Genomic DNA, 16,165 nt, shown 5'->3' with positions numbered 1-16,165 from the left:
TGGAAAAGTACATTTAGTGAACAACATTTGATAACATATAGAAATTAAGATTAAGATTTATAATAAAACCAGATACTGAACACACAGATAACACCTGTTCAGTTCAGTGAGACTTTCTGTTTCCAGCTCTGCAGTTACTTCAGCTCACTGACTTCACACTGAGACGATATCACAGACTTTTAAATCACTTTTTTCGGCTCAAGGAGAGTTTAACAATCATAAAACCTCCATGGATCAAAGAATCATAATAGAAAGAGTCATTATTGAGCTTCTTTGCACTTAAAAGTGTTTTACAGACATCTTTTATAGAGAGCTGAAGTCACGCCCTGACCTTAAATCAGAATAACTCTGTGTGTTAGTGAATGAAGAGACAAATAATTTATTGATCCTGTTTGAGTTGTGTCATGAATCACACACATGATGTTTGTCAGTTTAAAAGATAATGTTTCAGGTCAATAAAGTGTCAGTTTGTTGTAATTAAAGTCAAATCTCATGTAGTTTTGTGTTAAAGCCTCAGTGAACAACTCATCAACACCAACATGGAGCCGACTGGACTCAGAAAAGCTCGTAAAAAACATCACAGTAAATCTGCTCATATTGACTCCTGCAGTTCTGTGAAAGGAGAGCTGGTTCTGGTTCAGTTCTGTGAGCTATGATTCAATGTTAAGTATTTTTCCAATTATCAGAATGTTATGCTGTCTTCTGTTTATGACTGTAGCTACAGTTAGCTTGTTAGCTAAGTTAGCTGTGCAGCTAGCCAGAGAGTTGGTGCTGGGGCTAGCTGGTTAGCATGCTAACTTCAGTAGATATCTCTGCAGCACAACTTAAAGACATCTTTGACATAATGTCAACAGTTATTTCTTCAAAATCTGTTGATGACTTTAGTTATTTTTTTAGATGTTAAACTAAAATTCGTACATATTGCACTTTTATATAAATGTGATGGAGTTAAAAGTCCAATGTTTACTTCGAAAATGTAGTGGAGTGGAAGTATATAGTAGCGCAAAATGGAAGTACTGTTGTAAAAAAGCTGTTATGGACCTTTGGAGGTGATACAAGCAGTTCCACAGTATTAAACCTTTCCCAGACCAAAAGAGTCAAACACCGTCCATCATGGAAAGTAATCAAATCACAAGACCACAAACAGTTGTCTTTTTACAGTTTATTACTAAAATAGGTGATGTCTGTGTAAAGCTGACAGGTTTCATGTGTGCGACGATGGGGGTGTCCTGCTGGCAGGACTCGGATCAGAGGTGGTGTTGGTGTTTAGTTGAAGCGGACTCTGCGCATGGAGCCCACAGTGTTGTTCTGGCTGCCCCAGTCAGAGAAGTTGTTGTAGTCCCGCTTCTCCAGGACGTAATGAGGTCCTCTGTAGTTCGGCTCCTGATACACCACCCACCTACAGACACAGGGAGGAGGGACGGATCAGTGTTCTGTTGACTGTAAGGAGCCATTTTATGTTTTTTTATATTGAATCAAGTCTCCAGCTGCTTCAGTTGTTTAGCAGAACGCTGCAGAGCTGTTTTCCTCTGAAGCTCCAGAAATGTTTTGTGGACTATGAAACTTCACCTGACTTTCCATCAGCATGGAGGAGGAGGTGATGACTGAATGTTGATTTTTGGCTGAACTTTTCCTTTAAGTGACAAAATGGGGGACTTCAGATGGATCAGGACTCCTGTGAGACTTGACTCAAGACTGAATTTAAACATTAAAGCAGAGCTGTGACGATTCGTTGGTTAATTGATTAGGTGATTTAAGGGAAATCTAATTATTTTGATAATTGACGAATTGTTTCAATCATTTTTCAAGCAAAAATGCCAAAACTCTGGTTCCTGGCTTTTGGTCATAATATCCCAATCCTCATCAGCAGAAGTAGTTTGCTTTACACTTAAAGTGCTGAAAAAATAAAATACATTTGGAAATCTACAGTTCAGAGGCGATGAGCTAACTCCATCTTCTGAGGAAGATCATGTGATAATCATGAAAAACTCCAGAGCAGCTACATCATGGACATTGTGGTGAGACTGTTTTCTCAACATGCAGCTGTTATCAGAAGATTTGAGACTTAAGGTTTAATACTGTGCTGTTTTGATTGGGAGTGAAAGAGACCAGGTGGGTCTGATGATGCACTTACGCTCCTCCGAGCACGCGGATGGAGGCGGCTCTGTTGAGGCTGTAACGGCTCATCAGGTTTGGGATGTCGTCCTGGATCTCCATCTTCTTACCAGAGAAGCCGGCCCGCTCAAACAGCTGAGCTTTGGCTGGGTTGTTGTCCTGGAAACAACAGAAACAAACTTTCAGTGAGTGAATGTTGTGAATGTGTTTCTGAATACGTTGCATCAGGTACAGTAGAGCTTTAAAAACCTTTTAAACCAACATAAAGCCCAAAATCACAATGACATTGTCTCAGTGGGCTTTTGCTTTGAGTGTTGCAGCTTCAATGACTAACGACCGTCTGTCTGTCTGTCTGTCTGTCTGTCTGAACTGCAACTTCACGCCTCACCTGTTTGACAGCACGGACGGAGGAGACATGGTCCACCTGAGCACACCACTTGTCGTAGCAGTTGTACTCTCCCCGCTCGGACATGTCCCACAGGTACTGACGGCCCCGGAAGTTGTCATGCTCGTAACCGATCCATCTTTAGAAAAGTTTAGAGGGAGAGGAGAGAAAAGAGTCAAAGCAAAAACAAGTTTGAGTGATTTATTTACAGTCCCTGCAGAACTAGAGGAGGATTTCCAGTTCACTTATTTCCATGAAGTTTGGTGGACAGAGGAAATTGTGAGCGATTCAAAACACAAGTGTCACAAATACAACCCCACACCCAGGACTGGTTTGACGAGCCATATTAGAAGTGCCTGTTTTTTTAAAACATGACATCCGACTGTTGTTTCAACATTATTTCAGTGACTATATTTATTTTAAATAAGATCCTCACTACATGTTAATATATAGAAAAATACACATACATCACATTTAAGTTTGAAAACACATTTTTAAATGTCCAAAACACACATAACTCTTGTTTCAGCTGCATTTCAGTGACTTTAAGTGTCATTTTAAAACATCTGTGTTCAGTCCGAACCAGTTCTCTCTTTCAGGAGGCAATAAAACAACTTTGAATGTTGAACTTTTCATGCACTTTTAATGTCGATGTCCGGACAGAGTTTACCTGACTGGATACGCCGTGTGGATTCGTGTCTGACTTTGAATAAATGTCTCACTGTGAGAATAATCTCAGTGTTGGATCACTTTCTTGGCCCAAGGCTAATCTCACCACCAAACTTCATGGACATTTGTTTATATTCAATTCTGCTAATACCTCTTTATATTCCCATTTTATCCACTGGGTTTTAGGCATCAAATATAATTCATCACATCAGCTTTTACACATTTAGATTTCCTTTTTAAAAAATGTGAAAGTTCATGTGAAGGCTACAGATGCTGTTTGTTGCAGTCGGTGGTGTGTACTTACGCTCCGCTCTCCACCTGCACAGAGTTACATCTCTCTGGGAAGTTCTTTTCACTGAGCCTGGAGCAGTCAGAACTCAGGTCCAGCCGTCTGCCGGCAAAGTTCCTCTGCTCGAAAAGGGTCACCTGAGGGCAGAGACGACAGGGAAAACAGTAAATGTACAGAGCCTGCTGTGATAGACCTTCGTTTTCTTATTAATGAGCATTTTTATACATATTACATTCATCTGCAACGCAAATATAAGTTTTACACTTTTAAGCATGTTAAGTCTGTTAAGTCAAGTTGCAGAGGGGTGCATCCTCTTTCTTTCTCAGTAGTCTACTTGATTAAGTAAACACTGCTGTGGATAGTTATGTCACCTGTGAGTGGGAGATGAAATACTCATTTATCAAAAAAAGACAAAAATGACCTGAATATTGATGACTAACGCTCTGAAAAGGACAATTTGGAAGGTAAAAAACAGACAAACTCCCAAAGGTATATAAAGTATATGCCCTCAAAACATCACTATGCCTGAAACATTGGCTGTAATTAAGTCAACGTTTGATGCTTGATATTTTTAAGTGTGTAAATCATAGAGTTTTTGTATTTGCCACATCGAATTATGATCCAATCTCAGAGACGGACATCTCGTAACAAAAAATTGTGAGATTATCTGCATGACTAGAGAACAATTAGGAATAAGTGGGAAAATAAATGTATTATTATTTGAGTGAATTGACCCTTTAAAGGATTTCCTTCTGCACTCTGACAAAAGCTTCTGAAGCTCCGAGTCCACAGAGAGACGGAGGAAAAGGAAGGAAATCTCACGAGGGGAGTTGTTTAGAGCTAACGTTGAGGAACTGTCACCGAGAATTTATCTCCACAGTCACGACTGAATATTTAACTGATTTTAACAATCTAGACAACAACGGTACCACTGCAAACGCTAGCTAGCTGTTATTTTTAAAAGATGATTTGTTCACATAAAACTTTAAGATGATCCTATCATCTTTTGTATTTAAAAAATAGTATTACAACCCCACAAATTCAAGATATAAATATTAGTATTTTGGCTGTTTTGGACCACATTTCAGTACCATAGTACATTTTCAATCAGGGACCTCATCTGTTCACATAAACACGCTGCTTTAACAAAATAACTCCACGTAATGATTTGACTCACCCTCCCACTGGACCCGTAGAAGGCACGTTGGAGCACAGACCCCAGCTTGCTGTAGATATAGAAGCATTTTAATGAATAATCATATTCTTAACATACAAGTTAATGTTTAAAACAGACGATAGAACAATCACAGAGAAACTTGAGAAGCAAATGATGATGTGTTGAAGTAAAATTGAATCATCATCATCATCATCATCATCATCATCGTCATCATCATTGGGTTCGTATTATTCTGGTCAACAAACATTATAGTTTTCATTTCTCCTCCGGATTATGACTCATTCTGATTTAGAAGTATTGTCATGCTTCAGTCTTTACAGTTAAAACCATCAACCTGCAGCTAAAATGTTCAATATGTGTGCATGTCTCCTATCACTCCTCAGGTGATTTTGGGAAACTGGTGTTGGAGGCGTCACGCAGAGCAGAGCATGTGGACGGGCCCACCCACCTCCACACCTCTGAGCGGGGGGTCTGACTCTGCGGGCCCCCCGGCTGGTGCACGCCACTCTCAACATACCTGGTTTGTTGGGCTAATCCTGGGACCTTAGTAAAGATGTTCATGTCAGCTCTGCGAGGCAACAAGAAAGCCCCTTAAATACGGCGAGTGGAGGTGAGCCGACAGGTACTAGAAAGCTCAGAGTGGTTCTGCAGCAGTCATCGGGGCCCTGGACGCCATTGATATGCTAAACACACAACAACTGGCCTCATGTTGTCTTCTCTGTCCACACGCACACATCATCAGCTGCACACACTGCAACCGCATGCAGAGCACAAAAAAGATCATACAAACACACGATTGAAATAGATGTGTGCTGCACATATACAAACACAACAGAGCAGAGAACAGAGTGTCTGTACACACACACACTCACATACACACACATACACAAAGTGCACACTAACATGTAAATGTGAGAGTGCAGTGCCAACAGTTTTGGCTTTAAACAATTCAGCATTTTACAACAATGCTCTGTAAACAATACACCTTATGATAATGGTCGTATTCATGCTTTGTGCAGCTCCAGCTCACTGTATTCACTGCAGAGGTCACGACCCCGAGAGGGGCTGCAGCGACAGTCAGGGGCTGTGAGTGCAGCCTCTCACCGTCATCGAGTACACAAGTGTCATTAAACAAGTAACAGAAGCAAAACAAAGAATGCAAATGAAAATTTGCACAAATAATTCTGGGCAGTCTGTATTTTTTCAATAAAATGATTAATAATGTTTTGTTGCTGTTGTTTGATAAATTACTTGTGTTTAGAGCTGTCCAGTATGGCCTCAAAATAATGTTAGGATATATCGCAATACGCAATCTCGATATCTTTGAAATCTCCTCTAAAGAACTGCGCGACAAAATCAAAAATAACAATATGTTTGACCAAATATCTCCACTTTAATTTTGTGACATTATTGTAGGGTTAGAATTAATATGACTATTGATGGATGACTAATGGTACTTTGACAAAATATGAACACAATAAGATTTTTGATCAATAATCATCAGTAATGTGGATATAATAACTACGTGGGTAAACATGTAAAATATTAGAACAAGTAGAACAGTTTGGTAAGTTAAGGAAAAGACATTAAAACCAGGGAAAGACAACACTTACGTCATATCAACATATAATGAAATCTGAAATCCAAGTCCATATAAAGTCTAATTTCATTATAAGGATATAATATTGATATACTCAGCCCTATATTACATTATGTTATATTACATTACACTTCTCAAAGTTAGTTAGGGATATTTTAGTGTTTAACTTGATTGTTTATTCTGTGACATATCTGAATTTTATTTTGTGTTTTGTGAATATTTTTGGTCCACATTTAATAACACTTTCATTGAATATCCATACACACACATATATGCACCCATATCCCAATATCCTTAACTAATTTTGGGTAGTGTAAATTATATTATATTTAGGTTTCATCATTGCATTCACACAAAAACTGGAACTATGCACACAGTTCTCAAAACGCAAAGCTCAGGTATCAAAAATAAAAAAACAATCAAAATGCCACAACCTAATTACCAGTTAGTTTCACTCACATCTCACCTGTTCAAACTCAGTGAAACAATTCAATCACCTGTTAGTGCATGAAAGAGGCCTCAGATTATTACGTAGTGGTCCAACCTGATCAGGATCTCGATTTACTGAACATGTAGATCTGTTTCACTGCATAATATTTTTTGTGGCCTTATGAAAAACTTTTTTGCAGTCAGCTGAATATCTTAGTGTTTTACAGTAACATATGATACTGGATTTTCTGTTTGTGCACTTATTTCATCATTACAGTAAAAAGGAGAAAACTCAAACACCTTCTGCTCAGTTTCATACAATTTGAATGTAGCCTGACCTCATAACACCAGAACATATAAAACAGTATTTTGATGGTAGTGTTTTAAATGTTTTGACAAAATGGTGAGATGATCTCAGTTTATGTTTAGTTATCGACAAAGCGAGCTGTGGTATCAGAAAACATTGAAAACACTGTGAACAGCCATACGTGCGCCTTCAGTGACAATATATCTGTTGTGTTATATACAGTGTACAGTATATGTTATATACAGTGTACAGTATGTTATATACAGTGTATAGTATGTGTTATTTACAGTGTACAGTATGTTATATACAGTGTATAGTATGTGTTATTTACAGTGTACAGTATGTGTTATATACAGTGTTTAGTATGTGTTATATACAGTGTACAGTATATGTTATATACAGTGTACAGTATGTTATATACAGTGTATAGTATGTGTTATTTACAGTGTACAGTATGTGTTATATACAGTGTTTAGTATGTGTTATATACAGTGTACAGTATATGTTATATACAGTGTACAGTATGTTATATACAGTGTATAGTATGTGTTATTTACAGTGTACAGTATGTTATATACAGTGCATAGTATGTGTTATTTACAGTGTACAGTATGTGTTATATACAGTGTTCAGTATGTTATATAGTTTTCAGTGTGTTATATACAGTGTACAGTTTGTGTTATATACAGTGTATAGTATATGTTATATTTAGCATTCAGTATGTGTTATATAGTGCTCATTATGTGTTGTATCCAGTGTACAGTATGTCATATACAGTGTACAGTATGTGTTGTATACAGTGTTCAGTATGTCATATACAGTGTACAGTATGTGTTGTATACAGTGTTCAGTATGTGTTGTATACAGTGTATAGTATCTGTTGTATACAGTGTATAGTATGTTGTATACAGTGTTCAGTATGTGTTATAAACAGTGTTCAGTATGTGTTATATACAGTGTTCAGTATGTGTTGTATACAGTGTATAGTATGTTGTATACAGTGTTCAGTATGTGTTATATACAGTGTTCAGTATGTGTTGTATACAGTGTATAGTATGTTGTATACAGTGTTCAGTATGTGTTATATACAGTGCACAGTATGTGTTATATACAGTGTATAGTATGTTGTATACAGTGTTCAGTATGTGTTATATACAGTGTTCAGTATGTGTTGTATACAGTGTATAGTATGTTGTATACAGTGTTCAGTATGTGTTATATACAGTGTTCAGTATCTGTTGTATACAGTGTATAGTATGTTGTATACAGTGTTCAGTATGTGTTATATACAGTATAAATCCATGCACTAGTGATAGGAGATGGAGCTGCAGATGCATCAGGCTCACTAACATTAACTTTGCTTACAGTGACAAACTGCCGTCTTTTTCCAAAAGATCTGTTTGCCGCAGCAAATTTCCATTTCCACTTCACTGACTTCAAATGGAGGTATTGAGCGTGTGTGTGTGGAGGGGGGTGGGCTTGGTTGTTGCTGTGTGTGGGCTGATGAATAGCAGAAAATGTCCTGGATGCTTCACTCTGTTTTGTTTGTGTAACATTGGCAGTGAACCTGCCGGTGACAGTGGGCAGCAGGGACCAGGTCCAGAAGCTTGGGGACGTTTCTTGCATTTTGGAGCAGTTTCCAGCGGAGACAAATGCAGCAGGTCAGACATCTATATGTGGTTGTGTGGCTGAGACGGACACTGAGCAAAGGGACAGATGTAGGGAGAGAAACAGCACAGGCTTTGGCAAGGAGGACACTCAGGCAACTTTACATTTTTTACCCACTTGTACTTTTTAATCTTGGTTATCTGGAGATAAACAGCAGCCTGACATGTCGCTCATCCTGACGGTGCTGGACAAGCTGGCTTACTTTCTGTCTGTGATAGCGTTTTGTGTCAGTGTGTCCTACAGCTGGCTGAAATGAAACTAGATTCTTCCTTTATATCTGTGAGGTCTGATCATGACTGGCTGTTTTTTCACTGGATATTTAACAAATGATCCCGAGGTTTGGGGTTTGAGTTAGGATGGTTTTACTCAAAACCTGTGGACACCTGACACATCTGCGTGAGTTTCTGAATCTTTGTATATTCTCCGATCGGTCCTCTCGGGGTAGACTGACAGGAAATGGAGTTGTGCAGCTGCTGTGACCTTTTTTAGATTATAGATGTGAAATCAAACTTGGTGTTTATTGTCCTTCAGGTGTAACTGAAGACAGTGAGCTCCTTGCCAAAGACCACGATGCTGCAGCGGTGCATCCTGAGGCCGTACCATGTGCTCGCACTGGTGCTGTGTGTGTCCGCCAGTGACGACTTCGACTGGACCAAGAATGAAAAATCGTCTTTCTACTACGGCACCTTCCCAACAGGTATGACACATGATTAAACACAGAACGGTCACCAGAGTAAACACGAGATGACATTTATCACGTGTTTCGTCTTCCTCTGCAGGCTTCTCCTGGGGAGCCGGCAGCTCTGCCTATCAGACTGAGGGAGCTTGGAACATCGATGGGAAAGGGATGAGCATCTGGGACGCGTTTGCCCACAGAAAGGGGAAAATATTCTCTAATGACACGGGAGACTCCTCCTGTGAGGGCTACTACAAATTCAAGGTAACATCCAATGAACATGCAGCACCCCTCTGGAAGAACGAGGTTGAGAAAGTCTTGAAATCAATGTTACACCCCAAAAATTAAGTTTAAACTGTTTGTGTTTTCTGTTCAGCTCATTCCAGCGCTTCACTGAAGCTGAGTGAAACAGTCACATCTATGTTTTTAATGGCTACACCTTTCACCAAATGGAAACATTCAAGATGTCTTGTGCATCATTTTAGATGTATTTGGTGTATCTCTGCAAACTTTCAGATGTTCACTAGAATCTAAAAGGTTAACATTTAGGGAATTGTTAGACGATGAGGAGATTGATATTTACTATGTTAAAGTGAAATAATACACCTGCCAGAACCTCTTCAGCAAACCAAAACAAATGTGATCAAGCGTGTTAATGAGTGAGCTGTCAAAGCTGCTGGTGGGCACATTTTTCACCTTTAGCTGTTTCCCATTTTCCAGTCCTTGTGCTAAGCTAAGCTAATCACTTCCTGCATCCAGAGTGGTAGCCAAGTTGTTGTCTAACTCTTGAAAAGAAAAAAGCCAACAGGCATATTTCTCAAAATGTCAAACTATTCCTTAAAGTGACTACGAGGAACTTTTAAGTGTTCATGAATCAGTCTCTTGATTCCTCTGATGATTATTAACGACCTGCAACAGCAAACGAGACCATCAGCGAATTTTCGAAACGTTTTCTGCTTTTTGTTTTTCAGGACGACATTTCCTTGATGAAGGACATGAAGTTGAATCACTATCGTTTCTCCATCTCCTGGCCGAGGATTTTACCAAGCGGACTGAAAAGTAACCACATGACTGACTTCTTAAAAATCCATTTTTATTATTTATTTGTGTTTTTCAGTTTTAATCTGTGGAAGAAAAATTAATTTTCTTACCATACTGTTTTTTTCTTAATTACTTATTTCTTTCACTAGTTATTGAAATCAGTGCTGAAATTGAGTCAAGTCGTCAGAAAATCACATTAATCTTTATTTGCTGCTTTTTGTCGGTTCTACATCGTTGCACATTAAATACTTTTGGGTTTTGTAGTCATTCACCTTTAACTCTTTTTAGATGAACACATCAACGAGAAAGGAATCAAATATTATGACGACCTGATCAACATGCTGCTGGAGAACAAGATCACACCCATCGTTACGTTGTATCACTGGGATTTACCGCAGGTGAGACATAAACTCAACACACTCTCAGGCTTTTAATTTGCTGACTGGAAGCTACAGAGCGGTTGATGACACAGTTTCACTCTGCAGTTCCTGCAGGAGAAGTACGGCGGCTGGCAGAACGGCAGCATGGTGAACCACTTCAACGACTTTGCCAACTTGTGCTTCGAACGATTTGGAAACAGAGTGAAGTACTGGATCACTTTCAACAACCCGTGGGTACGTCAGGGTGGAGAGGAACGGTGCGTTCACTGTCCTGTCGACAGACGTAATGACTGACGTGTATGTTGTCTTGTGTTTCAGTCCATTGCTGTGGAGGGATATGAAACAGGGGAACATGCACCCGGACTGAAGATGAAGGGAACAGGAGCTTACAAAGCCGCTCACCACATCATCAAGGTGAGACTCAAGAGGTGGTGGTTTGTGTCCGGTTTGGTGTTGTCATGGCTGTGCCGAGGCTGGATTACAAACCCAGCAACAAACATGGTGTCAAGGCAGTTTGTGAGATTGTCACAAAATATAATCTAAAGCATTTGTGTAATTGGACATGAATCTTAAATTGTTATTGTGACTATCAGCACGACTGTCTTTAGTACCTGTGCCACTTTTCTATAACGGATCTGCAAACTATCAGTCACAGGTCGGGGTGGATGACGGGTGTACAATTTGCCAGACTCTCACACCAGAATCCAGGGTTTGCATCCAGGAGGTTTAGGCAACGAAAGCACTTTGGTTAAGGTTAGGAAAAGATATTTGTTTGTTAATCAGGCACAGAATTGATCTATAGGATTCACCCCCCATGCTGATGGAAAGTCTTTCGTTGTCCACAAAACATTTCTGGAGCTTCACAGCAGAACAGCGTTGCAGCATTCTGCTAAACACCTAAAGAAGCTGGAGAAAAAAATAAAATGGCTCCAAATCTCTGGAAGCTTTGTGATCTAATAACTGATTTAGAAACACATTATTTACACCCTTTTTTTAAAAACCAAAATTTTGACTGTAGCTACGAAGCTAAAAGTGTTTGCACAAGCTCGACAGCGTGTTGAGGGTGTAAATAACATCTTTTCAAAATAATTTGGGATCTCAGGGCTTCTGGAGATCATGGACGAGCTGTATGGAGCCATTTTATGTTTCTTCTTTCCCACATTGATTTGAAAAGCGGTTACTTACACCCTCAACTCTCGTTCTAGCTGGTGCACCAACTTCAGACACTTCTAGCATAGCAGCTACAGTGTAGATTTCATCGGGTGTAAATAAGCTGGCTGCAGGTTAGTACAGACATTTTTATGTTAACCTGTAAAATATCCTGCCTTCATTAGATATATTTGCAAAAAATGTGTGTATATCGCCCCAAAAATCAATTATCAGTCCAGCTCTACTTTCGACCCTGACCATTTCCAGGTACTCAGCTACAAAACCTACAAATCCTTCACCAGAATAAACATGAACTGGGCAGCAAATTTGATTCTTTCATTAAATATTTGGCAAGAAAGGCATACGTTGGGGGGTGAGCGGTCATCAGGGGCTGGTCAAACCCAGACTGGGACTCCTGTGTCTTTGATAATGTCCTTCTGATAATGTCAACTAAAAAAGACAGATATCAAGGTGACGCTGCCTTTCTGTCTTTAAACAGGCTCATGCCAAAGTCTGGCACACGTACGACATGCAGTGGAGAAGCAAACAGAAAGGTAAAAAGAAACCCTGAGGGCACAGTTTGGTTTAATTATGGTATTTTTGTGATTGAAGTCACGCTGGACAGTTAAGTCTTTGTGTGTGTCCAGGTCTGGTTGGGATCTCGCTAACGGCTGACTGGGGGGAACCCGTGGACATCACCAACCAGAGGGACATCGAAGCAGCAGAGAGATACATCCAGTTCTACATGGGATGGTTTGCGACTCCCATCTTTAATGGAGACTACCCCCAGGTTATGAAAGATTATATCGGTATGTCAACTCAGACCATTTATACGATATCTGAGACAAATGTGACATCAGAAAAATGTCTTGTTGGACCGAGCTGAACCTGAACTCTCCCCTCCAGGCAGGAAGAGTGGCCAGCAGGGCCTGGGAGCTTCACGGCTGCCCGTCTTCTCGCCTCAGGAGAAGAGTTACATCAAGGGAACCTGTGACTTTTTGGGCCTCGGACATTTCACCACTCGCTACGTCACCATGAAGAATTACCCGTCAGGCCTCGGGGACAGCTACTTCTCAGATCGTGACCTGGCTGAGCTGGTTGACCCACAGTGGCCTGATCCTGGCTCCGAGTGGCTCTACTCTGTTCCCTGGGGCTTCAGACGCCTGCTGAACTTTGTGAAGGTACGCAACACAAATAAAACCCAGATATCCAGCTGTATCGGATCTGTTGAGGGTGGTCCCCCGTTAATCTCTTTGAAAGCTGCTCAGTGGTACATTAAGCCAAGAAAGCTTGACCTCCCGGGTATAAAGTTATCTGGATCGTCCATATTGCTTCGGCCTTGTGGGGCCCACAGAGCAAGTGAACAAGAGTCAGGCCCGCCGGAGTCAGAAAGACTAGTTACCGAGCCTGACCCGAACTCGACAGTCTCTTCTTTTTAATGTTTGAAACCCGACTCGAGTCCGGCGCAGTTAATGTAAGGTGTTACCCTGTTATGCCGTTGTTACCATGGTTACAGCTTGACAGTCTGTTGACGGTGAAAAGGCGTTGTTCTACGCATAAAGTAAAAAAATGTTTACATTTATTTTAATTGTACGGTTACGGGTCCCACTGGGTCCAGACACGTTTGGGTCGGGTATCCGTACTCTAACGCGCACTAGAAACGTCTGAGCGACTGAGCTGTAAATGGAGCACCAGACTCCATTTACAATCATTTTATCTTCGTTAAACACTTTTCAAACTCAACAGAAACAAAAATAAAACCACCAAAAAGCATCTTGTACAAGAAAATATGAGTTACTAATGATACGATCACACAGTATCAGTATGTAGGCCATCACACCTGAATGTAACTTCACATCTCTGTTACAGACTCAGTACGGAAACCCGATGATATACGTGACAGAAAACGGCGTGTCGGAGAAAATGCTGTGCACCGACCTCTGTGACGACTGGAGGATGAAGTACTTCAAAGACTACATTAATGAAATGCTCAAAGGTGAAACAAGAGCAGATTTTACTGCCTGTGTGTTAGACTAACAAAGCTGTGAGAGATAAATCAAACATGGATTTTCTTTGTTCTGGTTCAACTCACAGCTCTTAAGGACGGAGTGAACGTGAAGGGCTACACGGCCTGGTCTCTCCTCGACAACTTTGAGTGGGATGAAGGATACTCCGAGAGGTTCGGGCTCTACTACGTGGACTTCAGGAACAAAAATAAGCCACGCTACCCGAAGGCCTCTGTCCAGTTCTATAAACGCATCATCAGCTCTAACGGCTTCCCCAACCAGAGAGAGGTGACCTCTAACAACACGCTCCACCTTAAAATCCTCTCTGGAGCTGAATGTGTTGTTGAAATGTTGACATTGTGTCTGATCGTTACAGGTGGAAAGTTGGAAGAGGAAAGCTGTGGAGACTTGCTCCTCCAGTAACCAGCTCCTGGCTGCAGGTCAGTGTTACAAAGTGTTATAACGTGTAGGTTGTGATAAGCTAGGTGGGGCCAAACAAAGGAAAAGTCTGTCTCCAGCTTGTTATTCTGCTATCTAACAGGGATTTTCTTTGTTTTGCCCCTCCAGCTAGAAGAAAATCCCAGGGAAATCAGGAACATGCAGGGATGCCAAAGGCTTGGCCAGTGCATGATGAAGTTTAGGTACAAAAAAGTTGATCCATTTCTGAGTGACGTGAATCTGCAAACAGGGTGTTTGCTCTATAACTCTATTACATTTCACAGTGACTCTGCAGGTTAAGATTTTACATTAAAAACATCTGACGATCTTCAAAAGTGCACGAGAATAAATTAAATTAGCTCCGTCTCGATCAACATAAACATTAAAATGCCACTTTCTAGAAAAAGAGAAATATTTCTATTTAAAGATATGAATTTATTTTTAGAAATTACAACTAACATCTTTAATATTAAGTTTTATTTCCAATTCTTGAACTTGGAAATAGCAGAAAATTCCTTTCACACATCTCACGGTCTTCCTCCTTCAGTTTCCATATTTCCCAAAGCTGGTTTGGCTTCATACGATCCAAACATGTAAATCCATTTCTTAAAGCTCCTTAACTTTTCTTGTGACGTGTGCCATTTACAAAAGAACTTTTCCTGGAAGGGTAACAACATCTCTCTGATTTTAAAGAGTAAATAACAGCAAATAAATGAAGGAATAATAAAACGCACGAAGAAATAAAATAAATCTATAAGATTCAATGCTTTTATGTGTGTTTTCAAGGTCCACAGAAGCCGTTTCCAGTGATTTAAATCAACATTATGTAACTTTTTCACATTAAATCACCGTCTTCTGGATCATGTCGATGGTTCAGGGTGAACGGTGTCTCTGTCACTTGTTTCGGGTCACAGTGTTACATACATGTTGACTCCAACATTCAAGCTTCCAACACATAACAGTGTTATGAGGTCATGAGTTTGTTTGTAGTCAGCGTCCACGTTACGTCTGACAGACTGTTACAGACTTGAGTGAATGTACTTTGTTACATTTCATCACTGGTAGCTCTAAATCTAGACACTTTTCGTGCAAATATCAGTTATTGGGCTACTTGATTATCAATAATCGGTATCGGCCCTGAATAAAACACATCTATTGATCCCTGATTTCCACACGGAGACTCACACTTCCTCTCATGTGTTTCAGATCCGTTGATAGGCCACATGGAGATGGTGACAGAGATCGTGGTTCCCACCGTGTGCACACTCTGCATCCTCCTCAGTGCAGTCTTCCTCATGTTCCTGCTGCGTGGACGCCTCTGAACACACACACACACACACACACACACACACACACACACACACGCACACACACACACACACACACACGCACACACGCACACACTGAATCTGAGAGTGACTTCAAAGCTGTAAACTTTATCCTGTCGAGAGCATCTTGTTGATTTAACTGTCCTGCTGTTCTGTTTGAATAAACACTTTTTTCAGGTTGTCATTATTTGAGTCGAACTAGCCGGTAACTGTCACCACTCTTAAAGAATGAATTCAAGCTTGGTATATTACTATTTTTATTATTTAACAAACTGGTCTTGTGTGGTTTTTGAAGTAGTTTTATGAGCTACTCAAGCTAACTGCAGAGAGGAGAAGGTTTACTGTCAACACGTTTGTAAAATCAAGAATAAAAGGGTGATGGAGATAAAGTGTTGTACTCTCTGTGGATCACAAACTTCAATTAAATACATTTTATGAATTAAACGGTGCTGATTATTGACTGAAAGTTTATTTTCTTGCTCTGATAATTCCCCTGCTGTCTTAAGGT

General features: G+C 40.2%; 2 protein-coding genes across 2 annotated transcripts; one reads left to right on the top strand and one right to left on the bottom strand.

Moving 5' to 3' along the window:
- Positions 1-1,200: 1,200 nt before the first annotated feature.
- On the bottom strand, positions 1,201-5,457 carry crybgx (crystallin beta gamma X). Its single transcript, XM_084383533.1, has 6 exons — positions 5,153-5,457; positions 4,636-4,684; positions 3,474-3,595; positions 2,504-2,639; positions 2,135-2,274; positions 1,201-1,399 (listed from the first exon to the last, which is right to left on the bottom strand). The coding sequence occupies exons 1-6, from the start codon at positions 5,194-5,196 to the stop codon at positions 1,267-1,269; spliced, it is 624 nt and encodes a 207-aa protein (XP_084239659.1). The 5' UTR covers positions 5,197-5,457; the 3' UTR covers positions 1,201-1,266.
- A 3,031-nt stretch (positions 5,458-8,488) lies between these two features.
- On the top strand, positions 8,489-15,651 carry lctla (lactase-like a; the record flags this gene model as incomplete). The annotated part of the gene is given in 15 exon segments (XM_084383664.1): positions 8,489-8,516; positions 8,519-8,632; positions 9,187-9,336; positions 9,419-9,579; positions 10,287-10,374; positions 10,645-10,754; positions 10,842-10,970; positions 11,055-11,150; positions 12,385-12,439; positions 12,533-12,694; positions 12,792-13,066; positions 13,755-13,881; positions 13,980-14,179; positions 14,268-14,331; positions 15,536-15,651. Coding segments are annotated over 15 exon segments (1,875 nt in total).
- Positions 15,652-16,165: the final 514 nt, after the last annotated feature.

Source organism: Pagrus pagrus (assembly GCF_965226575.1).
Source record: "Pagrus pagrus genome assembly, chromosome: 1".
NCBI classification, from domain to species: Eukaryota; Metazoa; Chordata; class Actinopteri; order Spariformes; family Sparidae; genus Pagrus; species Pagrus pagrus.
This window is presented reverse-complemented; position numbering and strand designations above follow the sequence as displayed.

Excerpts from the sequence above, each read along its gene's own strand:
- crybgx (XM_084383533.1), bottom strand. The coding sequence starts at position 5,196 with ATGAACATCTTTACTAAGGTCCCAGGATTAGCCCAACAAACCAG. Across the intron at positions 4,685-5,152 it reads GGATTAGCCCAACAAACCAG|CAAGCTGGGGTCTGTGCTCC; the intron begins GTATGTTGAGAG and ends CTATATCTACAG. Across the intron at positions 3,596-4,635 it reads TCTACGGGTCCAGTGGGAGG|GTGACCCTTTTCGAGCAGAG; the intron begins GTGAGTCAAATC and ends CTCTGCCCTCAG.